Source organism: Salvelinus alpinus, chromosome 10, assembly GCF_045679555.1.
Source record: "Salvelinus alpinus chromosome 10, SLU_Salpinus.1, whole genome shotgun sequence".
Lineage (NCBI taxonomy): Eukaryota > Metazoa > Chordata > Actinopteri > Salmoniformes > Salmonidae > Salvelinus > Salvelinus alpinus.
This window is the reverse complement of record NC_092095.1, coordinates 64039048-64065058: the sequence shown is the minus strand read 5'-3', so window position 1 is coordinate 64065058 and position 26011 is coordinate 64039048. Positions and strand designations below refer to the sequence as shown.

Genomic DNA, 26011 nt, shown 5'->3' with positions numbered 1-26011 from the left:
AACATTTATTTAACTAGGAAAGTCAGTGAAGAACAAATTCTTATTTACAATGACGGCTTACACCGGCCAAACCCGGACGATGTAGGCCAATTGTGCGCCGTCCTATGGGACTCCCAATCAGGGCCAGTTGTGATACAGCCTGGATTCGGAACAGGGTGTCGGTAGTGACGCCTCAAACACTGAGATGCAGTGCCTTAGACCGCTGTGCCACTCGGGACTATATCAACAATGGACTAATGAAACAAATACCAGAGTAGCATGTGAAACATCTGGTTCCTGTGTTGTGAACTAGCATGACAAATAGCAAGAAGAGTGGTGGTCTTTGTGGTGTCTATGTTCAAATGTACTTTTCTTGTGGTTGTGTCTGGTACCAATAATAGACTAGTCTACATGTTACAGAGAGTTTAATACTTCTAGACCAAGGCTTTCCCCACCCAAAGATCATACAGGATATGTTATGTTATGACCTTGCCTTGCCTTCCTTGTAATTTAGCTGTTTGGCTCGGAAATTAAACGTAATGTTGTTTATTTATGAGACTTTTTAAAAAGTGGGAAATGGGTGTGGTTTCCACAGTGTAAACTATGTCTGTATTCACACTGGTCCATTAACACTGACCAGGAATAGAACGCTCTTTCTAAAGGTCAGAATGACTACCCAGGTAGGCTATTATAGAGATAAGCAGGACACAAAGCAGGACAAGCAGGACACAAAGACGTATTACTGTGCAAATGACCATATGGGGACATGGAATGAATAAACTTCTGTGAATGCCTTCACAGTTTTAAGTAAATCCAGAGAAACTACTGTTGTGAAGCTGGTGAGCGTGTCCAAGCCTTCTGCTGCAAAATGGCTGCCTTGACATCTCAGAATACATTACGTCCCGCTGGTGTGTTTGTGGTGTTTTGATTTGTTTGGCGTGTCAGGTTTTGTTTGTGTAATCATTTTAATATCCTACCTTCCTCATTTTAATACAGACATTCATCAGGATTTTTGTGTCCAAAATACATTTTTGATTCATCAAGACAGCTCTTTTACAAGCTATAGGATGACACACATGACATCCTATATATATATATGCTACTGTAATGTCATCTGTAATCAGTAACTGTTTCTATTTTTTCAGTAATCTGCTGAACGCTGGCTGTCTGAGACTGAGAGCACAGGAAAAAAGGAAGAAAATTAGAGGTTAGACAACCCTTTAAAAGAGGGAGTGAGAGAGAGGCGCGAGAGAGAGAAGTAGAGAGAGAGAGAGGCGCGAGAGAGAGAGAAGTAGAGCGAGAGAGAGAGACTGTTTCTCTGGTCTAGTTCAGGCAGTTCTTTTCTCTTCTCAAGGCTACTTGGATATTACTGGATGGTACTGTGCACTGCAACGCTAGCCTAGCTCTCTCATCCTCCTCTCCTCTCGTCTTCCTCTCTGCCCTGTACGTGTGTTGGGAAGGTGCCTGTCTCAGGTGCAGACATGGCCACCCCTGTGCTCTCCAGGATTATTCTATGTCTGGCTATATCTCTGGTTCCGGTTTTGACAGTGACCAGCCAGGATGTCAAGCTAGGTGAGTGGACGGGGCTGCACTGCATGACTTATGGTCTGACTGACGGATGATTGTGTTGATTGGCTTGTACTTGCTCATGTGTTTACCTTTTTGTTCTAAATTTTTTTAATTGATTGATTTAATAAGTAGAAGTAGTAGGCTGCGCCAGGTGCAGACAACATTACAGACATAAACACTGTTGAAGTTAACAGCACAGCCAGAAAACCCAGAAATGGTTCCGATCGTTTTTTCACCCTTTTTCCCATCTGGGATTTTAGAACTACTTCATATAAGGTCTGTGTTTCATGTAGACTTACCCTGGCTTGACGTTTTGATAGCCTGGTCTGTGTTTCATGTAGACTTACCCTGGCTTGACGTTTTGATAACCTGGTCTGTGTTTCATGTAGACTTACCCTGGCATGACGTTTTGATAACCTGGTCTGTGTTTCATGTAGACTTACCCTGGCGTGACATTTTGATAACCTGGTCTGTGTTTGGTGTAGGCTCACCCTGGCTTGAAGTTTTGATAACCTGGTCTGTGTTTCATGTAGACTTACCCTGGCGTGACATTTTGATAGCCTGGTCTGTGTTTGGTGTAGGCTCACCCTGGCGTGACGTTTTGATAACCTGGTCTGTGTTTCATGTAGACTTACCCTGGCGTGACATTTTGATAACCTGGTCTGTGTTTGGTGTAGGCTCACCCTGGCTTGAAGTTTTGATAACCTGGTCTGTGTTTCATGTAGACTTACCCTGGCGTGACATTTTGATAGCCTGGTCTGTGTTTGGTGTAGGCTCACCCTGGCTTGACGTTTTGATAGCCTGGTCTGTGTTTGGTGTAGGCTCACCCTGGCGTGACGTTTTGATAACCTGGTCTGTGTTTGGTGTAGGCTCACCCTGGCGTGACGTTTTGATAGCCACGCAAATCTCTCTCGGACAATGTAACTTTCATAATTAATTAGCATTAAAACAATTTTTGGAGTAAATTGAAGTGAATAATTGATTAAACTCACCTTGTCCAAGAGAGAATTATATGGCTATCAAAACGTCATGCCAAGCTAAGCCTACACCAAACACACAATTCATTTGAATTGTGGCAGACTGTTGGGGTCCTCTTCGGCAGGTAGATGGCAGGTGGTCAAGATTGACACATCACACATCACACACAATGCAATTTAAAAACAACAGTATAATCAATTACTACTATATCAACCTTATCAACAGCACAGAGGTGCCCGTTTAGGAGTCACCTCATCAAAGAATACCTCTAATCACACCGACATACTATTTCTCAGATATTTTGTTAAAGCTAGTTAAAGTTAGTTAAAGTTAAAGCTATTCTCTGAAGACAGAGTTTTCAGGTAGCTTGGTAACCCGTTCCACAGAACTGCAGCAGAGTACAGGAATTACTTTTTTTCCATGTAGATCTTGAGTCTATAGGGAACACATTTTGTTAAAGTCCCTCTGGGAACAAAGGATTACGGTTGAAAAGCTACCCGTAATATAACAAAGTTACTGGAATCTTCAGTGATCTATGGCAATCTATGGTAACTTTGGTGATTTATACTTGAATAATAATTTAAAAAAATATTCATATATAGTATTCATTTTTTATACCTGTGTCCATATTGTCCATGAGTTTCTAGTGGATAGACCATATGGTTCAAGAGAAAAGAGCATAATTAATGAAAAAGCATCTTATCATCAATGGCATTAATTCTGCAACTCTTCCAACTATTGTATTTTTTCACAACTGCCATCAGTTTGGCCACAAAACATTTACAACATAGACATATTGACATAGTAAAATAAATAAAAGTGTGTAAAAATATATAAATAATATTTCATGCTGAAACAACCCTCATTAAACACAAATGGTATTCACTAAAATGATGGTTTATATTTCGGATAATGTTTTACAGTTTTGTTATTCCATTTTTTTATTTTAAAAATCATCTTATTAGACATATATATATATATATATATATATACTGTATATATATTTTACATGTGATAAGCCACACAGAGGGACATATATAATTACAGACACCTGTGATAATCTGAAGTACCACAAAAGGCCACTAGATGTCATCTGATAAGATTCCATATATTCCTTGAAAGTTACCAACATTCTGTTAGTTTACTGGTAAAGTACTCGAAAGTTTAGAGTAATATATCCTACTGTTGTAACCCTTCTCAGGATAGATCAAGCATATCAATGAGAGGATGCAACACTTTTATAGGGCCTTATTGAACATCTATAGGTGTTGTATAAGCCTTATTGAACATCTATAGGTGTTGTATAAGCCTTGTTGAACATCTATAGGCATTGTATAAGCCTTATTGAACATCTATAGGTGTTTTATAAGCCTTATTGAACATCTATAGGTGTTGTATAAGCCTTATTGAACATCTATAGGTGTTGTATAAGCCTTATTGAACATCTATAGGTGTTGTATAAGCAATGTTCCTATTTCCTTTTCTGTCTTACTATTTCCTTTCTTTTATTTTTCATTCGTTTTTAAAACATTTTTTAAGTTTGTGCTTTCGTTTACAGGCCTCAATATCACAATTATTTTCTCACAATGAAATATAAAGTACTAAAATGTGTATTTTCTTTTTACTTTAGGAAGTGGTTTGTTTTATAAGTACCATCATACCTCTCACCCACAGCAGGTTTAGTCCAGTTTACAGGCCACCCAGTCTCTGGACCACGTTGGCCTTGCACTCAACATTACACCCAAAAACAGAAAATTAAACAAACACTTTTAATGGATGCTATTTGCACATTGGTCACATTGTAGCTTTTTACAAGTGAGTAAATAAAGTATTCAAATAAAACGAATGGGACAGGTTATCTCAGAAATTATGTCTGGATACAAACATCCATACATGGATAGAATCCATATTTTTATTTAGTTTTTACAAGGCATGTCAGTTAGGAACAAATTCTTATTACTATAACGGCAACAATTTTTGCATTCAGCAAAAATACATCCCTCTCAGACAGACTACGTGGTAAAGTGGTGTTGTGTGCATGACTGGCTGGCTGGCTGACTGGCTGGCAGGGCTATTTCAGTGCAAGGCTGAGGCTGAATGAAGGGTTGTAGAGCGACATGGCCATAATGATGTGGGGACGGACCAAAACAGGCCACTGATTTTGGTCAGGGGTTTGACAGAGAGTGACCGGACACACCCAGTGAAATGATGCATGCTGGGTATGAATATGCTTCATGCTGTCGGAATCCACAAAGCCCATATCACTTTAGGAGTATACTGTCTTTGAACAGCGAAGAATGTAAGTTACTGATGTGGTGAACAAAACATATTATTGAGTCTGGTTTCTCCCAATTATTATTTTCCTTGTCACTTTTGTATCTGCTTGTGTAGCGACAGGTCAATCAAGTGATAAGTAGGCCTAACATTGCCTGCCACCTGGGCACAGTTTTTCAAAAGTTATCTGTTCAGGTTTTTCGATAGGATGAAATGCATAGAAACAGAATGAATAGAACGGGAGTCCTCATTCAAGATAATGATTCGTCCGTTCTATTCATTCTATATCTCTGTATTTAATCCTATCCGATAGGTGAACTCCAGATAGATAAGGCCCTGATGACTGGTGTTAGCTCAACCAAGCTGATGCCTAGGCTTTAGCTCAGCGGGTGAGAGCAGTCTTGTTGCAGGCAGGCAACCTGAGTTCAAACCCAGTAGGTCACACTTGCTGCTTGGGGGTTTAGGCCCATGTTGCTATAGAAAACGTCTTAGTGTAAAAAGTCACAGGTATTGTGTAGTAAGGGAGGGGTGTATTGTAGTGTATTGTAATGGCTCATAATAAAGGCAGGAACGGAACAAATGGAATGGCATCAAACACCTGGAAACCATGTGTTTGATGTATTTGTTACCGTTCCACTGATTCCACTCCAGTCAATACAACGAGCTCGTCCTCCCCAATTAAGGAGCCACCAACCTCCTGTGGTCTATTGTTTGAGCAGATTAACGCTACATTGAAAAAGACAAGAAAACTATACTTTCCAAAATGTTCCCCCATGTTCTTTAGCTGTAAAACAGTATACTATTGGACAATGTGTGATAGTGCTTGATAATATAACACCAAGATCACTTTCACCTGACTTCACAACTGAGCAGCACAGTGTCATGAAGGTCAGTGTGCAGTGGGAAATTATAGTAGGCGGCCATATTGGATAATTAACTGAAGAGGAACGGTGTTATGGTCCATGTGCAAACCACAAATGGATTCAGTTTACAATAACCACAAGCCTCACTTTTATAGTGATCAACCCTCTGAACATAATGGATTTAATAATAACACCCTGGTTGGTGAAGTCAATATACATATTATTGATTCATTTACACTATTCACTTGGGTACAGCTGACTTAATAATGTTATAACATTTTGTAAATGGAAGTTGGTCCATATGATGAAGCGTTTAGATTCCATGGCTGTGGAGTTAGCTGGGTGTGGCCTCTCATGGCTGGGTCAGAAATACAGCCCAGCCACAGGCACATGCTAAGCATAACCTATAATACAGGCCGCTGTGGTTTTCCCTGAAATAACTCCTGCTTTTGAAAAGTAGCTTCTCTCTTGGGGAGAAGCTCGCCCACATAATGAGTACTTAGAAGTGACGTTTTTCATATAAAACTGGCTAAGTTTATAAAAGTGAGATTCCGCAATGATACTACAAATAGTACTGCAGCAGGTGGTCAGTGTTTCTCCTAGTTTCACTCCCTTTGTTTCCAACAGAGGCCCCACGACCCCGCCTAGATAATGCCATGGGAAGTGCTTGGCTTGTTTCTTGCTTCCTGGCACCATCTGTATTGGAGGGATGTTTCCCCGATTCACAGATGAATTGTGAAAAGAGCTTCTGTTCTGTGTCATCGACCGTGCTGTATAACATCTTCCTCTTATCGTCAGTGAACTTTAGTCTCAGGGATCTCATTGAAGTGGGAAGAGCAATGTAGGCACCTATTTATAAAGGTACACAAATAACATCAAGCCCAGAACCTGAATGGAAAGTCTGATTTCTTAGTCTATATTACTGGTTTTGACTTACATGACGTCACTGTCTTACTCAGTACTTATGTCGACTATATTTAGATGTAGGCCTAGAATTTAAAAACTTCAAATGACAAGTGGGGAGATGTAATTTTGCTAAGTAACGTAATGATTTATAATGACGAACTTCCTATTTTGTCATAGAAAGTGGTGAAATTGCTCTTATGGTGAGCAATCGCCCTACGCAACTACATCCTTGGTATGAGCTTCTTCCAAGATTCATAATTACACATTGGAGGAAAAACATTTAACTTCACATTTTGACAATGAAGAGCTTCACTGAAAATGATAGTTGTGTGGAGCTGCTGCACCAAGATACATAAAGAGTAGGTCAGGACTTTCTATCCTGGGGACAATCTGAGACGGTGTTAATGTGTTACATTCTTCATAAAAACCCTAAACTGAACGCTTCACGCATTGGCTAGTTTGTGGCAAGTGAGCTATACTTGATTTAACAGAATTTTGGACGTGTACCTAAACACAATGACACCAACACCACATTGTCCACATTATAGTAAACGTGAGATTGTCCCACTCTGGGACAGTGTTCCCTCTCTTCAGTCTGCCACCTAGTGGCCATAGAAGAAACAAACAATTTACAAGACTAATAATTTAGTCATATGGACACTCATCAGGTCACATGGTCCTTAAAAACTCTCATCCCTAATCAGGCCTCCTGAACATCCCCTTGATTCTATTGGCCCGAAATGGTCATTCATGCTTTTTGTCATCTCTGAAAATCCCAGAAACATGGTGTTGTTGTTTCCTGGTGTTATTGTAGAGGGTTACTCTACCTCTTACTTCATATGGGTTGAGGACTTAACATGTAAAGATAGGTGTGTAAATGCTGTTTACTTGCTCTGGCAGGGCACAAAGACAGCTGTGCCGAAAACGGCAAATTCTACAGCAACAACGAGATTTGGAACCCGGAGCCATGTAAGATCTGTGTGTGTGACCTGGGGACTATTACCTGTGAGGACGTCCGATGTGAAGACCTAGCCTGTAAGGAAACCAGCACCCCTGAGGGAGAATGTTGCCCTGTGTGCTCTGAGGCCGCAGGTACCCAGGGCCAGCAGGCTACTACCTGGGATAATCTGCTACCAAAGATCAAAACAGGTGACTACATTCTCACCACATTACATTGATCCATGTTTTACAGTTTCAAGTGCCCACTAAGGGAATTATTCCTCATGGTCATGATGGAATGGTGTTCGATTAATGGTGTTGTTACATTTCTTACAACATTGTAATTACAGTCTCCCTACATCCTCTCAGTTCTCTCAGTGTTTTCTAATAGGACCTATGTGTGATTCATGTCTGTTCTTCAAACTCCATGACTCTGTAGAGGAGAAGACGGACGAGACCTGCAGGGACAACGGGCAGGTGTACGCCCACAACGACATGTGGACCCCAGAGCCGTGCAGGGTGTGTGTGTGTGACAGTGGAACCACCATCTGTGAGGAGGTGCAGTGTGAGATGGTGGGGAACTGTGAGAAGGTGACCATCCCTGAGGGAGAGTGCTGCCCTGTGTGTGACAGCTTCTCCAGCGCTAACAGGAGGATAGGTGAGATAAATTATATATACAGTACATGCTTAAACATATATATGAATTATATGTCTAAGGAGCAGGGCTCACATGTCTACATCATTATCTCAGACGAACTGTGACTGCAAGGTGTTGCATGGAAATCCAAGTGTGAAACGTAGCGATTAAGTTTGGATTCCCTGGAGGTGTCTCACTGATGATAAGAGGGGAAAACATACTAGATTTCATAGTGTTTCAACATATAACACAGTATCAAGTCATTGAAGATCACACGTCAAATGAAGGATGAAAGATCTACATTAAAATCTGATTTCTTCCTTTCCCTTACTCAAAGAAATGATGGCGTTCAAGGTGAGTAATGATAAAAGATATTCTCAATTTTCGGTTTTCCAATTTTTACTTGGACACACTCCTGAATATTAGCCTGAGTGCCAGTCTGTTTGTGTTGTCATGCCAACTCCTTGTCACTCATTGTCATATTTGGCTTGACAATGAGCAATGGGGTTGGTAAGAGCACAAACAGATCTGGAACCAGGCTACCTGAATAGCTGAGCTGATTGTCACGTTGTTATTTGATGCATTTGATTTCCAGGGTCAGAAAGGCGAACCTGGTGATATCCCTTACGTAAGTCTGTGTTCATACATCTCAGAGACAGTGCATCTGTTAATCAACAATTCATGTGACTTTTGACACCTATTATGACAACTGTTATCAAAAACATCATACTGTCACTTTTATAGCTGAACAACTGTTTTTGTTTGTTTTTTGTTTCCAGGTCGTGGGGCCAGTAGGTCAACCCGGACCAATGGTGAGCACTCTGTAGACATTTCTTTTGTGTAAAAATAAATAAATTCATAAATCAACATATTTGACATAATTATGTTATAAGTTTCTCGTGCTGCTCATTGTAATGGCTGGAATTGAATCAATGGAACTGTACCAAACACATCAAACACATGGATACAACGTGTTCGACTCCGTTCCATTGGATCTATTCCAGCCATTACAATGAGCCCTTCCTCTTATAGCTCCTCCCACCAGCCTCCTCTGGTATACCGTATAGAAGTTCGGCTGGCCCCTTCCCTCCTTGAGGTTCAGTCAGATTCCCTTTACCACACTAGATGGTACTATAGAGTTTCAGTAACCAAGGAGGGTTACCTGATGCTACTACTGCAGCCTCTTTCCACAGCTACAGTGGGAAGACACTACTGCTAGTGTAACATATCATGTGATCATGTTTTCTTGTTATCTGTGTCAATGTTTCAGGGTCCTCCCGGAGCTCAGGGGAACAGAGGATACACTGGTTTCAAGGGCAGAAAAGTATGTCTAACACAATGACATTTACATCTAGAGAAGCATGTTACAATACTGGGATTCAATGTGACCTAGGACTAACACACTATCCTGAGATAACTCACTGCTCTTCAATAGCTTTATGTGTTGAATCTGGTAGACATGTTGAATCATCTCTGTAGTAGTGACGTTCAATACTGTCACTCATGAGTTTTCATATGTTTCCTAAAATCCAGGGTTTACAGGGCCCAGCTGGCATCGACGGGGAACCAGGAGTCCCAGGGAACCCTGGTGAGCCAGGATCCCCCGGCCAGCCCTCACACCCTGGGGTGAGTTTGTCTGTCTGTCTCCTCAGCCTGACACTTCACTGGTGCAGTCTGTAACCTTCATTTCTGGTCAAAAGTGCTTTTGTTGTTAGTAAACTGACTGAGAGGGTTGGTTTTGGAAAAAATACAGCCATTTTGTATTTTGTTTAGCTTTTTGGCCGAATGTGCTTGCTGTACCTGAAATCATTTTCACCCCAAAACGTCAAGTAAGTAACATGAAGAGACTTGGGGGCTTGTAGGGATAGCTCAGAGCTTCCAAACGTTTTCTATCCCTCTTCTCATTGTACCTGTCCAGTTGAGGGGGAGGTCACTGCACCTATTCTCTTCATACGGAGTCTGTGGTCACCAGTGAAGAACTTCCACACCGTGGTGATGATGAATGAATGACCGTCCTCCTCTCTCCCCCAGGGTCAGCTGGTCTCTCAAATGGCAGCAGGCTTCGGAGAGAAATCAGCTGGGATGATGGGGATGATATCTGGCAACAGGGTGAGTTACTATTAAATCAGCTGGGATGATGGGGATGATATCTGGCAACAGGGTGAGTTACTATTAAATCAGCTGGGATGATGGGGATGATATTTGGCAACAGGGTGAGTTACTATTAAATCACCTGGGATGATGGGAATGATATCTGGCAACAGGGTGAGTTACTATTAAATCAGCTGGGATGATGGGGATGATATCTGGCAACAGGGTGAGTTACTATTAAATCACCTGGGATGATGGGAATGATATCTGGCAACAGGGTGAGTTACTATTAAATCAGCTGGGATGATGGGGATGATATCTGGCAACAGGGTGAGTTACTATTAAATCACCTTGGATGATGGGAATGATATCTGGCAACAGGGTGAGTTACTATTAAATCAGCTGGGATGATGGGGGTGATATCTGGCAACAGGGTGAGTTACTATTAAATCGCCTGGGATGATGGGGATGATATCTGGCAACAGGGTGAGTTACTATTAAATCAGCTGGGATGATGGGAATGATATCTGGCAAAAGGGTGAGTTACTATTAAATCAGCTGGGATGATGGGGATGATATCTGGCAACAGGGTGAGTTACTATTAAATCAGCTGGGATGATGGGGATGATATCTGGCAACAGGGTGAGTTACTATTAAACCACCTGGGATGATGGGATTGATATCTGACAACAGGGTGAGTTACTATTAAATCACCTGGGATGATGGGAATGATATCTGGCAACAGGGTGAGTTACTATTAAATCACCTGGGATGATGGTAATGATATCTGGCAACAGGGTAAGTTACTATTAAATCACCTGGGATGATGGGGATGATATCTGGCAACAGGGTGAGTTACTATTAAATCAGCTGGGATGATGGGAATGATATCTGGCAACAGGGTAAGTTACTATTAAATCACCTGGGATGATGGGGATGATATCTGGCAACAGGGTGAGTTACTATTAAATCACCTGGGATGATGGGAATGATATCTGGCAACAGGGTGAGTTACTATTAAATCACCTGGGATGATGGGAATGATATCTGGCAACAGGGTGAGTTACTATTAAATCAGCTGGGATGATGGGGATGATATCTGGCAACAGGGTGAGTTACTATTAAATCAGCTGGGATGATGGGGATGATATCTGGCAACAGGGTGAGTTACTGTTAAATCACCTGGGATGATGGGAATGATATCTGACAACAGGGTGAGTTACTATTAAATCGCCTGGGATGATGGGAATGATATCTGACAACAGGGTGAGTTACTATTAAATCAGCTGGGATGATGGGGATGATATCTGGCAACAGGGTGAGTTACTATTAAATCACCTGGGATGATGGGGATGATATCTGGCAACAGGGTGAGTTACTATTAAATCACCTGGGATGATGGGGATGATATCTGACAACAGGGTGAGTTACTATTAAATCACCTGGGATGATGGGGATGATATCTGGCAACAGGGTGAGTTACTATTAAATCACCTGGGATGATGGGGATGATATCTGACAACAGGGTGAGTTACTATTAAATCACCTGGGATGATGGGGATGATATCTGGCAACAGGGTGAGTTACTATTAAATCTTCTGTCCTATACAAAAAAGTCCCTGACAACCTCATTGACTGGTAGTTCTTGCTAAGTGTGTGTGTCCATGGGCAATAGATTGTCAACAAGGAAAGACATACTGTAGAGTATACACAACAGGAGGCTGGTGTTACCTTCATTTGGGAGGACAGGCTCATGTTGATGGCTGGAGCGGAATTAGTTTAATGGTTGCCATGGTTTCCATGTGTTTGATGCCATTCCATTTGATCCGTTCCAGCTGCATCCTGTCTTATACATTGTCTTTGGCGGGCTTGATTGAACGACAGTTCATTTACGTTTGTGCCTACATTACTCATTACTCTGTCTCTGTATGTTGTCTCCATGTATATTTTAGGGTGAGGCAGGACCAAGAGGGCCTCCTGGACCGTCCGGTCAACCAGTAAGTCAAAGATGGTCGACTATATCTACATATCAGACATCAGTTCTTACTGGAGATCATTTCTGTAAGTAAACAGACAGACATGTGATAATTTCCTTTTCCTCTCTGTCTCGTAGGGACCTACAGGGGGGCAGGGGGCCCCAGGAGACGTTGGAGACCCAGGATCCATGGTAAGAACCATGCATAATCTCTGCATCAGTCATCTCTCTGATGCTTTTTTTGACTGGGTTTGAATCCTGGTCACCTACATGCTTGAAGACTGTTACCCCATTGAGCTAAAGCCTAGGCATTGGCACAGGGAGCTAACTCAACAGAAAAAGGGCCTAGGCCATTGTTCCCCAACTGGCGGTCCACGGAAATCAGAAATCAGTTCCAAAGTATTCGCGCGCATAATATAGAGTTAAACAGTTTGTGATCAGATACAAATGTAAGCAAGGTTAGAAATTATCATTTTTTTGTCAAATATTATATCTGTTTGGGCTTCTTGCGGTGAATTTGTAGTCCACAAATTATTTGTAATTAAGTTCCTGACTATCCGCTCAATAAAAAATCATACCGCGGCTGAATCAACTGACTAATCTTCCTGGTTTAGGCATTATCTCAGGGAGCTAACACAAGTCTTCAGTTCTCAGGCAAAGTTATCATCATCACACCAGCTTGGATCACTGAACTACCTCCGCTACACTCTCAAACACCATATTGAGGTGTTACACCAATATCTACCAATCACACACCATATTGAGGTGTTACACCAATATCTACCAATCACACACTGTATTGAGGTGTTACACCAATATCTACCAATCACACACTGTATTGAGGTGTTACACCAATATCTACCAATCACACACCATATTGAGGTGTTACACCAATATCTACCAATCACACACCATATTGAGGTGTTACACCAATATCTACCAATCACACACTGTATTGATGTATTACACCAATATCTACCAATCACAGTCTGTCTTGAGGTGTTACACCAGAGCTATATGTTGTATTGACTGTGTGTGATTGGACATGTTGTTTTCATACAGGGTGGCTTTGGTTACAGAGGACCTGAGGGCCCACCAGGAAAACCAGGACAAGATGTAAGTACTCTACACTCCAACAGAGTCCATGTCCCTATTCCCTATATAGTGCAATACTTTTGACCAGGACCCATAGGGCCAGTGGTGAGGAACAACCCGCATTAGATATGACGTCTTCTGAGTATGAATGAGCCTGGTATGTTGATATTGGTTGCTTTCTGCATATGTTCCTTCATAGTATGTAGTAAGATTAGTGCAGAGTTTTTCCTAGCCACCGTGCTTCTACATCTGCATTGCTTGCTGTTTGGGGTTTTAGTCTGTGTTTCTGTACAGCACTTTGTGACATCAGCTGATGAAAAGGGCTTCATAAATACATTTGATTGATTGATTGATTGATTGCACCGAATATTGTTTTAGTAAGTAGTAGACAAGCCAAAGTAAGTAGGACACAGCCAAAGACCATGGATGCCACTTGCCACTGATCAAAACAGATACAAATGTTATGTAAGTGTAATATCTTGTTGCTAATGTAGATTGCAGGTAGCTCTGCATACTTTCTTCAATAGGCGCGGGTTGACAAACGTGTTAGTGCAGGCTACACTAGCACCAATACCTTGGTGTCTAACTCTGCCCTAACATGCCATGTTGTGTCATTAACTCGTTTTTTTTAACCTTTATCGGAGATGGTATAATGCCAAGTGACATTTAAACCTCTTGACTATTAGACAACACTAAATACCTAACACACCTTTGTTCAGGATTACACAATGGGTGGTAATGCCTTTGAAGCTGGTGTTTGGAGGATACATTGGCTTGGTTTGAAGGCCCGAGACGAACCTTGGCAATATGTCCTCCTGTCTTATGTCAGTTGTGCAGAGGTGAGGACGGAGTCAAGAGCAGGACACAGAACTGAGTAAAATAACGTACTTTACTCTGAAAAATAAATCAGCCAAAATAATCCACGCAGGGATAACAACCCTAACACACACGACTAACACAAACCAGGAATAATCACGCACAAAACATAATGGGAACCAGAGGGTTAAATAGGGAAATAATAATAACTTAATGGGAACCAGGTGTGTACACTCAAGACATAACAAATGGAAAACATGGATCGGTGGCAGCTAGAAAGCCGGTGACGACGACCGCCGAACGCCGCCCGAACAAGGAGAGGCACCAACTTCGGCGGAAGTGGCGACACCTCCAAACACCAGCTTCTTGGGCATGTCACTTAAGCGAACACAACATGGAGATTTAGATGTTATTTATAATCTTTGTTCTACATCAACCTTTACTGCATTGAACATCTAGGCTTTACACACCTATCCAGAATCACTTTGACATTATGTTGGAGTCCTGTTTGTTTACCTTTCTGAAGTGCTGTTCATCTGTTGAACCCTTATGAAAAAATATTGCAGTCAGAGTGCAGTATAACTGCAGTACACTGTAATATAACTGTAGTTAGACTGCAATATAACGGTAGTAGGCTGCAAATACTGCGTCCAAAATAAATCTGTTTTTTTACTGCAGTAATTTTGTAGTTCAATTGCAGTGACAGTGCAGTATAACTGCAGTTATTCTGCAATCACTGCATCCAAAATACCACAGTTGACTGCAATTAAGTCACTTTTACTGCAGTTTCAAAACCGCAATCTTTTTTCGTAAGGGAAATGCTGTTTGTCTATATCTGAGAGAGTGAAAATTACCACTATTTGTTACCTACCTGTACTGTAATGTCTTCTAGCAGCTGAGAATGTTATGTGAATGTGATGTTTTCCCTTCACAGGGAGAATCTGGCCCAACCGGAATAGATGGAGATACAGGAGCCGCTGGATCTGCCGTAAGTAACAAACTGTCTTTCAACTGAAACCAACTATCTGTCAGCCTTCAAACAACAAATTATCTGCATTAAATGTCTTTCTCTGTCACTGCAAATCAAATGAGTGTTGAATGCAAAGGCATTCGCAAAAACACAATTAATTACACACTTCTTTTATGATAGACATTTTAAGATTTTGATTATACCACTTACAACAATTTCCATATGATTAGAGTGAGTTGTAAGACTGTGGATGGATGTGCTTTATTTTCCCATCCACTCCCATCCAACTGTACTTAGTTAAGAAAGCAGGTACCATTGCCTTCAACATAAACTTGAATAGTCTTCATTTTGCGAGTAAAACCAATGAACAATAGTCCACAACTAGAATAGACTGTTGTTTTAATGGGGCCACTGTATGTACTTATAAATGTGAAAGTCAAACAGTGATTAAATGTGGTGATTTCCAGGGTGCCAGAGGTTTCCCAGGACTGCCAGGTCTCCCTGGACTGAAAGGCCTTAAGGTCAGCAGCAGCACATGGATGATCACAATGCTCATATCTCTGTACTGTAGTTTGAAGCATGGCTGCATGTACAGTTCTTTAAATAGTTAACTTGGCACTGTGCTGTTATGAACTTCTGTGAGATTCGTTAGAGCCCAGAACAGACCTGATCAGAACTGATGAGCTAATGTCTCATCAACAGGGTCATGCAGGTCTTCTAGGAGCGAGAGGTCAATCTGGTGCTGCTGGGTCAAAGGTAAACTCATCATCATGCATATCTGTATATTTGTGCTGCTTCGCAAGGTTAGTATCTAAAAATGATCTGTTTCTGTTTGAAATTGCTGCACATATCGTGACTCTCTCTCTCTGTGTGTGTGTGCGTGTGTGTTATTTTACAGGGCCCATCGGGTACTCCTGGTGGAATGGGGCCCCCTGGTCCTGCGGTAGGTCATAATCAATTAGTTAATTGATAATAAATGATTATATTTTTGTAATACCTGTTACTCACACACACCAATAGCTGTAAATACTCTGATATGTGTCCAATCTGTCAGTGAGGAGTGTAATATTATGTGAAACATGGTACTGTATATTGTAGGGTCCAGCAGGAATGCAAGGGGAGAGAGGAAGGAGTGGCCCAACTGGACCTGTGGTAAGAGAGATATGACGCCCTTTGACCTCTGACCTATAACTCTACATTACACAGCTCCGTCTCTTCAATCCATTGATTGCCCACCTGAATTAAATTGATCTGAGGTCAGTTCTTACTCAACATGTGGCATGAGGCATCATTGGTTTATATGTAGGTTCAAAATGTTTTGTTTTGGCTTATCAGTGACTCATGTTGAAACCTTTGTTTTTAGTTTTTATTTATCCAGGCGAGTCAATTAAGAACAAATTCTTATTTACAATGACATCCTGGCTTACAATGACAGCCTATGCTGCCACTGTCCTCCTATGGTGATGTGCATTGATGATGAGATGATAGAGGTGAATTTGTCAAATCTTCTTTCAGTTGTGCATCTCTCTCCATACAGGGGAAACGTGGTGAATCTGGACATATTGGGAAAGCAGGACCACAGGTACGACCTCTAACATCCAACAAAACATCACCCTTCAGATCAAATGATTATAATACACACATCAGTATTACAAATTCAATATAACAAATGAAAAGCAACACTGTATCTACTCAAAATACACTATTTTCCTGAAAGCCAGTATAAAAGTGTTATACATTTACAAATCAGCAGTGATGTTAACTGGGAAAAGTGATGTTTCCAGTACGAACCAACACCAGATGTGTGTCCACAATGGCCCCCTATTTCCTATATAGTGTCTATAGTGTGAAGGGAATAAGGGGCCATTTTGGACACAGCCCAGGTGTGGATGACATGCAGCCTACTGTACCAACCAACCATCCTGGATGTGATGTGATTCTAGGGTCCTATGGGGATCACTGGAGCTCTAGGATTCCCAGGTAGTCCAGGTATAAAGGTGAGTACTGGTCATTCTTTAATATACTTTGATGGAGCACAGTCCTCTTCTTCACACCAGCCATGTACTAAATATTGGTGACTCAAACGTATAACCCAGTCCTTCCCCCTCAGAATTACATTTCATTCTAAACAGGCCCATTCGGATTACTCTATTCCGATAAAGATGTTTATATGAGGGTGTTTTTATGAGGGTGTTTGTTCATTATGAGCTATGCATCTGTTCAACAACGGTTGATTAGAGTGCATGTAAACACACTCTGACTGTGACACTGTTGTCTCCAGGGGCAACCAGGGCCCCCAGGAGCACGAGGAACAGGGGGCCAGCAAGGACCAAGAGGGGAGGCCGGACGCGTGGGATTGGCTGGAGCTACGGGAATTCAGGTGTTTGGCTAATTCATGATGCTAATAATCTCTACACCTACGGTAACTGTACTATCAACAACTCACCACTTCAGGGTGTAGACTGATTCACTGAAAATGTTCCTGAATCTGGTTTCTGATTGAAACGTCCATTGAAAGTACATTTTATGCTTAACTGACTTGTCGGGTTAAATTAAGTTTTAAAAAATGACATAAAAAACATGTTGATTTCTGTAGGGTCCAACAGGAACAGAGGGTGCTGCCGGAGCCAAAGGACCATCCGTATGTATAACTCCACCCACTTTCATATCTCCTTGTTCATCTCCTTGTTCAGCTACTCCCTTCTCCTCCCTTCAATCTAATGTATCTCTCACCTTCCAATCATCCAAATATTAATATCTGATGTATTATTCATTATTATGTATTATGTAAAATCCTTGAATGTATGTAACAGGGTGTTGGCCCCCACATGCCATGCTGTCTGGACAGTAGACTACAGTTTGTCCTGTTAGAATGGGCCCTGGTATAGAGTCACAGAGACAGTAGACTACAGCTTGTCCTGTTAGAATGGGCCCTGGTATAGAGTCACAGAGACAGTAGACTACAGCTTGTCCTGTTAGAATGGGCCCTGGTACAGAGTCACAGAGACAGTAGACTACAGCTTGTCCTGTTAGAATGGGCCCTGGTACAGAGTCACAGAGACACTAGACTACAGCCTGTCCTGTTAGAATGGGCCCTGGTACAGAGTCACAGAGACAGTAGACTACAGCCTGTCCTGTTAGAATGGGCCCTGGTACAGAGTCACAGAGACAGTAGACTACAGCCTGTCCTGTTAGAATGGGCCCTGGTACAGAGTCACAGAGACAGTAGACTACAGCTTGTCCTGTTAGAATGGGCCCTGGTACAGAGTCACAGAGACAGTAGACTACAGCTTGTCCTGTTAGAATGGGCCCTGGCACAGAGTCACAGAGACAGTAGACTACAGCCTGTCCTGTTAGAATGGGCCCTGGCACAGAGTCAAAGAGACAAAAGGCAGCCTGTCCTGTAAGACAAGTCATTCATTGATGTCAATGGGTGAACACAGGTTAGATACCTATTTTAGGCATAATGATGTGATTTCTACGCCAGGGAGCTCCAGGTATCCAGGGTCTGACTGGACTGCTTGGACCTGCGGGGCCCCCCGGACCACAGGGAACCACTGGACTGCCCGGGCCTAAGGGCCAACTGGTAAGAGATTTGTTGTTTAATTTTGACCACTCATTTCATTGTTTGGCTCAAGAATGGTTGTCAGGTCCCTAGCTGTTACAAAGGTCATAGGAACTCCTGCTGGTTTCCATGCTCCAGTTAAAATGCTATCATATGGCTACATGTTCATAACGCCGTCAGGAAAAGCTAATTCTCAAACCTTGAGATCGTACATTGTCAGTAGACTTGAAAAACAATGTCATGTGAAACATCTATCCATCATATTCTTCTCTTCTCACAAGGGTGATTTAGGCGTTCCCGGATTCAAAGGAGAGGCTGGATTCAAAGGAGAATCTGTAAGATATACAACCCGTCATAATGAATGTATCTCTAATTACATGGTTTAATAATGTACAATAGCAACAACCTGCCTTTCAACACATGCATGTGATGTAGAAAGGCAGGTTATGTTGAAAGGCAGGTGATGTTGAAAGGCAGGTGATGTTGAAAGGCAGGTGATGTTGAAAGGCAGGTGATGTTGAAAGGCAGGTGATGTTGAAAGGCAGGTGATGTTGAAAGGCAGGTGATGTTGAAAGGTAGGTGATGTTGAAAGGCAGGTGATGTTGAAAGGCAGGTGATGTTGAAAGGCAGGTGATGTTGAAAGGCAGGTGATGTTGAAAGGCAGGTGATGTAGAAAGGCAGGTGATGTTGAAAGGCAGGTGATGTAGAAAGGCAGGTGATGTTGAAAGGCAGGTGATGTTGAAAGGCAGGTGATGTTGAAAGGCAGGTGATGTTGAAAGGCAGGTGATGTTGAAAGGCAGATGATGTTGAAAGGCAGGTGATGTTGAAAGGCAGGTGATGTTGAAAGGCAGGTGATGTTGAAAGGCAGGTGATGTTGAAAGGCAGGTGATGTTGAAAGGCAGGTGATGTTGAAAGGCAGGTGATGTTGAAAGGCAGGTGATGTTGAAAGGCAGGTGATGTTGAAAGGCAGGTGATGTTGAAAGGCAGGTTATGTTGAAAGGCAGGTCATGCTTGCGCTGGTTTCTTTCTGAATGGGGTACATATCTATCTGAGCCTTCCTCCAAAGTGCAGCTTGTTCAGTTCATTTATTGGACCTTTGACAGAAATGTCTCTTGCATTATCGAGCAATGAGTTAAAGACAACATCAAGGGTAGCAACATTTTCCACTTGGCTCTTCCTTCAGTCTAGACCAGCTTTAAAGTGCTTAGTGCATGTTGAGCAGTTTGATGCTCCTAGGGACAAGTAAGTTTATCCACACCCAAAGTTGAGTACAACAACAATATATTCAATTCATTTTATGGTACTCTTAAAAGGCCATACAGTAAAATATAACAAACACTAATGTATGATGTGGCAGCCATCTTGTTTGATTATGACGTCATTGCAGGGTGCACCTGGTGATCATGGAGCGCTGGGTCCCATGGGAGAGGAGGGGAAGAGGGGAGAACGGGGTGACGCCGGGACTTCAGGCGCCGCTGGACCCAATGGAGAGAGAGTAAATCAGCTCTTTCACTCACTACAAGAACTTTGTCTGTCTCTGTCTCTTGTCTTTCTTTCTCTCTTTCTCTCTTTCTCTCTCTCTCTCTCTCTCTCTCTCTCTCTCTCTCTCTCTCTCTCTCTCTCTCTCTCTCTTTCTCTCTCTCTCTCTTTCTCTCTTTCTCTCTCTGTCTTTCCTCAGTACATTCAATAACAGCAAACAGTAAAATTATTTGATTAAAATCAAAACCATTTAGCAAATTCTGTTAAAACCAATTTGTAATTTCCAGGGTGCTCCTGGCAGTAGAGGTTTTCCTGGTCAGGATGGGTTACCTGGTCAAAAGGTAGGTTGATTTCTCTTTGAATCTATAGAATAAGTCAGCCGGGTTAAGTCATTGAATAATAATATTATGCCATTCAAACTCCACACTCCATTCTGTGATCAGGGTGCCCAAGGTGAGCGAGGACTGGGTGGGTCATCTGGTGCCAAAGGTGCCGATGGTGACCCAGGACGCACTGGAGAGCCAGGTCTTCCAGGGGCACGGGTGAGATAACACACCTCTACCTCTCGTCAGCATTCTCTATCACAGAAGACAATTCCTTTGTGGTGATCATCACGCTTATGTTGATCCTAGATGAAACAGACATGAGAAGTACATGAACAGAACCACCTAAAAAAGAGTCAACATTTTATAAAAATTCTCCCTTTTCTTTCCTCAGGGTCTGTCGGGTCTTCTCGGCTCCCAGGGTCCTGAGGGACACCAAGGACCAATGGTGTGTGGATATGAGTCAGGAAATATATATATATACTCCCCTACCCATTTATATATACATGTATATATAAACTCAGCAAAAAAAGAAACGTCCCCTCACTTGTAAATTGCATTTATTTTCAGCAAACTTAACATGTGTAAATATTTGTATGAACATAACAAGATTCAACAACTGAGACATAAACTGAACAAGTTCCACAGACATGTGACTAACAGAAATGGAATAATGTGTCCCTGAACAGAGGGGGGGGGGTCAAAATCCAAAAGTAACAGTCAGTATCTGGTGTGGCCACCAGCTGCATTAAGTACTGCAATGCAACTCCTCCTCATGGACTGCACCAGATTTGCCAGTTCTTGCTGTGAGATGTTACCCCACTCTTCCACCAAGGCACCTGCAAGTTCCCGTACATTTCTGGGGGGAATGGCCCTAGCCATCACCCTCCGATCCAACAGGTCCCAGACGTGCTCAATAGGATTGAAATCCGGGCTCTTCGCTGGCCATGGCAGAACACTGACATTCCTGTCTTGCAGGAAATCACGCACAGAATGAGCAGTAAGGCTGGTGGCATTGTTATGCTGGAGAGTCATGTCAGGATGAGCCTGCAGGAAGGGTACCACATGAGGGAGGAGGATGTCTTCCCTGTAAAGCACAGCGTTGAGATTGCCTGCAATGACAACAAGCTCAGTCCGATGATGCTGTGACACATCGCCCCAGACCATGACAGACCCTCCACCTCCAAATCGATCCCGCTCCAGAGTACAGGCCTCTGTGTAATGCTCATTCCTTCGACAATAAACGCGAATCCGATCATCACCCCTGGTGAGACAAAACCGCGACTCATCAGTGAAGAGCACTTTTTGCCAGTCCTGTCTGGTCCAGCGACGGTGGGCTTGTGCCCATAGGCGGCGTTGTTGCCGGTGATATCTGGTGAGGACCTGCCTTACAACAGGCCTACAAGCCCTCAGTCCAGCCTCTCTCAGCCTATTGCGGACAGTCTGAGCACTGATGGAGGGATTGTGCGTTCCTGGTGTAACTCGGGCAGTTGTTGTTGCCATCCTGTACCTGTCCCGTAAGTGTGATGTTTGGATTTACCGATCCTGTGCAGGTGTTGTTACACGTGGTCTGCCACTGCGAGGACAATCAGCTGTCCGTCCTGTCTCCCTGTAGCGCTGTCTTAGGCGTCTCACAGTACGAACATTGCAATTTATTGCATTGGCCACATCAGTCCTCATTCCTCCTTGCAGTATGCCTAAGGCACGTTCACGCAGATGAGCAGGGACCCTGGGCATCTTTCTTTTGGTGTTTTTCAGAGACAGTAGAAAGGCCTCTTTATTGTCCTAAGTTTTCATAACTGTGACCTTAATTGCCTACCGTCTGTAAGCTGTTAGTGTCTTAACGACCGTTCCACAGGTGCATGTTCATTAATTGTTTGTGGTTCATTGAACAAGCATGGGAAACAGTGTTAAACCCTTTACAATGAAGATCTGTGAAGTTATTTGGATTTTTACGTATTATCTTTGAAAAGTCCTGAAAAAGGGATGTTTCTTTTTTTGCTGAGTTTATATATACTCCCCTGCCTATTCATCTGGACAGTGATGTTAAAACATTTAATTTGGCTCTATACTACAGCATTTTGGATTTTTTTATATTTATTGAACTAGGCAAGTCAGTTAAGAACAAATTCTTATTTACAATGACGGCCTACACCGGCCAAACCCTCCCCTAACCCGAACAATTGTGCACCGCCCTGTGGTACTCCCGATCACGGCCAGTTGTGATACAGCCCAGGATCGAACCAGGGTCTGTAGTGACGCCTCTAGCACTGAGATGCAGTGCCTTAGACCGCTGCACCACTCGCGAGTAAATTTGAGTTTAAATGTTTTATATGAGGTGATTTCATACATACCGGTATCTGTTTTACCGTTTTGAAATAAATGCACTTTATGTATCTACTACCCCATTTGAAGGGGTCATAAGTATTTGGACAAATTCACTTATAGTGTATTAAAATTAGGTCAAAAGTTTAGTATTTGGTCACATATTTCTAGCACGCAATGACTCTACAGTCTTGTTGGACGCATTTGCAGTTTGTTTTGGTTGTGTTTCAGATTACGTTATACCCAATAGAAATTAATGGTGAATAATGTATTGTGTAATTTTGGAGTCACTTTTACTGTAAATAAGAATAGAATGTTTCTGAACACTTCTACATTAATGTGGATGCTGCCGTGATTATAATCCTGAATGAATGATGAGTAAGAAGGTTTCAGATGCACACAGATCAGGCCCCAAAACATCCTAACCTCTCATCATTACAATAGCTTAGCATTTTGGGGGGGTAGGATATTTGTGTGTCTGTAGATTTCTCACTCATCATTATTCATGATTCATTCATGATTATCCGTAATCATGGCAGCATCCACATTAATGTAGAAGTGTTCAGAAACATATTAAATACGCAGGGGAGTGTATAATACATGTTTTTATCTATAAACAGGCCAAACATCAACCTACCTCTGTTTCTGTCTCTCTCTCTCTCTTTCTCTCTCCCCCCTTCCCCTCTCTCTCAGGGAGGAGGAGGAGAGGATGGGGGTCCAGGGCCAGCAGGGTCAGATGGTACCAGAGGTCCAGCTGGAACCATGGGTGTAGTAGGACCAAAAGGCTTTACTGTGAGTAACCCGCACTTTATGGAGATCATGTGTGTGTGTTCCTTTCCACAATATACAGTAGAAGCAGCTCCATTAAACCCATCACATTTAGAATGATGAATGAAACACTGTAGTTGTTTGAATGCGTCTACCATGGACCATACAATGTCAGGAGAGACACTGGAATGCTACTTATATGATATAGGAAGAGGGAAACATTGACATGTTATTGATTGTGGATCATTGTTCATTTGTCCTCTCAGGGAGACCCTGGTAAGGCAGGAGAAGTGGGGACCCCAGGTGTTGCAGGACAGAGGGTAAGTACACTACACTCATCAGGGGTTCAAATAGGATTTTGTAGGTGGTGGAACTGCCCCTCAAACTGGTTCATTTCCAAATATAAACTGGGTGGTTCGAGCCCTGAATGCTGGTTGGCTGACAGCCATGGTATATCAAACCGTATCCCACGGGTATGACAAAACATTTATTTGTACTGCTCTAATTAAGTTGGTAACCAGTTTATAATAGCAGTAAGGCACCTCGGGGGTTTGTGATATATGGCCAATATACCACGGCTAAGGGCTGTATCCAGGCACTCCGCCTTGAGCCGTGCATAAGAACAGCTCTTAGCCGTGGTATATTGGCCATGTACCACACCCTCTCGGGCCTTATTGCTTAAATAAAACATTTTCAGTTTCCATTCTAAGCTTTCTCCCATTGTAAGCTGGTAGAACTCTGCTGTAGTACCTCATAGTACACACTGACCACTGAGGACTGTTTCTCATACAGGGGGTTAATGGGAAAGCTGGAGAGATGGGCGCTGGTGGCACTGCTGGTCCAGCAGTAAGTATCTGGTTAATATGTTTCAATTAAACGATACACACCAACACAGTTTAAACATGAAATACTGTATGGGGTTATGGTAAGCTTAAACCGCTGCTGGTTTTCCTGTCCATACTTGACTTCTTTTAGGGAGCTGCAGGGAAGAGAGGAGAACAAGGACCTCCTGGTATGAATGGCTTCCAGGTATGCTGTTTCACATGGGATTTATTCCCCTTGTATTTACTAGAATAGAGACTAGTGATAGTTCTAGTCAATAAAGGGGAAATGAGAGCTATCATGGTGTGATGTATTTCAGGGTCTACCTGGATCTGCTGGTCCACCTGGAGAGTCTGGGAAACCAGGTGCTGAGGTACGGTATGACATCACGCCCGACTGTGACATACAATAAGCTCTATTTACAGTTGATTTGTTTACAGCTTATTTATGTTACATTTCAACAATAGATCATTTCTTTAGATAATGAACTAAATGTTGTTCTGTTGATAGACTCATGACTGGGTATGTGTGCCTTTGCCTGCAATGGACCAAACAAAGGCACATGTTAACCAGTCATGAGTCTGCCAACATAACGAAACACAGTCCATTCATTATCTACAGTAAGAATCTAGAAATGTAACAGGTTTTTGAGTTGAGTTATAGATATACAACACGACTATTAGGTTCATCAACGTTTCAGGGTTATTTAATGCTGCATTTACACAGGAAGCACAATTCTGATCTTTTACCCTATTATTGATAGCAGGTTGGCATTTATTGGGATGACTCATGTTCTGGAGGCAGCTCTGCAGGGTAGTTACATGCTGGCACAGCCACAAAGTCAGAAAATCTTATTTTAAACCTAACCTTAACCACAATGCTAACCTTTTGCCTAACCCTAACCTTAAATTAAGACAATTTTTGTTTTTATAAATGTTTATGATATATCACCAATTTTGACTTTCGATCTGGCCCATAAACGTCAACCTGCTTCTTGGCAAAATTGCTGTTCTGGTTGGTCAAAAGACCAATTAGTGGAAAAATATCAAAATTAGGCTGCCTGTGTAAACAAGTTCGAGTTGATTTGTCGTATGCCCACGATACACATGGTATACACAGTCCAATGAATTGCTTACTTGCAGGTTCCCTCTCGACAATGTGACAACAATAAGAAATAGCAAAAGATAAGAATACAAAAATAATAAGGAAATTAACTCAGTAGTGTAACGGTTTTCTTCCAGGGGTGAAGGAGAGGACCAAAGTGCAGCGCGGCTAGTGTTAAACATGTTTAATAAAGAACAAGTGAAACACTACAAACAACAATACAAAATAACAAATGTGCAAAAACCGAGACAGACCTATCTGGTGCAGACAATCACAGAGACAGGAAACAAACACCCACAAAATCCCAACACAAAACAAGCCTCCTATATATGATTCTCAATCAGGGACAACGATTACCATCTGCCTCTGATTGAGAACCATATTAGGCTGGACATAGAAACAGACAAACTAGACACACAACATAGAATTCCCACCCAGCTCACGTCCTGACCAACACTAAACAAGCAAAACACATAATAACTCTGGTCAGGACGTTACAAGTAGAATATAATAAAAATGTAGCATAAGTATAA

At 42.2% G+C, this 26011-nt stretch overlaps 1 protein-coding gene across 1 annotated transcript in view; it reads left to right on the top strand.

The window, feature by feature from the left end:
• Positions 1-1267: 1267 nt before the first annotated feature.
• Positions 1268-26011, top strand: part of col5a2b (collagen, type V, alpha 2b) — an 89092-nt gene continuing 64348 nt past the window's right edge. The window contains exons 1-32 of the mRNA XM_071331111.1: positions 1268-1551; positions 7470-7718; positions 7948-8166; positions 8483-8499; positions 8741-8773; positions 8925-8957; positions 9416-9469; positions 9679-9771; positions 10177-10254; positions 12189-12233; positions 12350-12403; positions 13274-13327; positions 15057-15110; positions 15560-15613; positions 15795-15848; positions 15991-16035; positions 16191-16244; positions 16630-16674; positions 17036-17089; positions 17374-17472; positions 17689-17733; positions 18580-18678; positions 18939-18992; positions 20045-20152; positions 20424-20477; positions 20580-20678; positions 20854-20907; positions 23478-23576; positions 23819-23872; positions 24345-24398; positions 24528-24581; positions 24694-24747. Of these exons, the coding sequence (XP_071187212.1) occupies positions 1461-1551; positions 7470-7718; positions 7948-8166; positions 8483-8499; positions 8741-8773; positions 8925-8957; positions 9416-9469; positions 9679-9771; positions 10177-10254; positions 12189-12233; positions 12350-12403; positions 13274-13327; positions 15057-15110; positions 15560-15613; positions 15795-15848; positions 15991-16035; positions 16191-16244; positions 16630-16674; positions 17036-17089; positions 17374-17472; positions 17689-17733; positions 18580-18678; positions 18939-18992; positions 20045-20152; positions 20424-20477; positions 20580-20678; positions 20854-20907; positions 23478-23576; positions 23819-23872; positions 24345-24398; positions 24528-24581; positions 24694-24747 (2307 nt within the window). The 5' untranslated portion in view covers positions 1268-1460. The remainder of the gene's footprint in view (positions 1552-7469; positions 7719-7947; positions 8167-8482; positions 8500-8740; positions 8774-8924; positions 8958-9415; positions 9470-9678; positions 9772-10176; positions 10255-12188; positions 12234-12349; positions 12404-13273; positions 13328-15056; positions 15111-15559; positions 15614-15794; positions 15849-15990; positions 16036-16190; positions 16245-16629; positions 16675-17035; positions 17090-17373; positions 17473-17688; positions 17734-18579; positions 18679-18938; positions 18993-20044; positions 20153-20423; positions 20478-20579; positions 20679-20853; positions 20908-23477; positions 23577-23818; positions 23873-24344; positions 24399-24527; positions 24582-24693; positions 24748-26011) is intronic.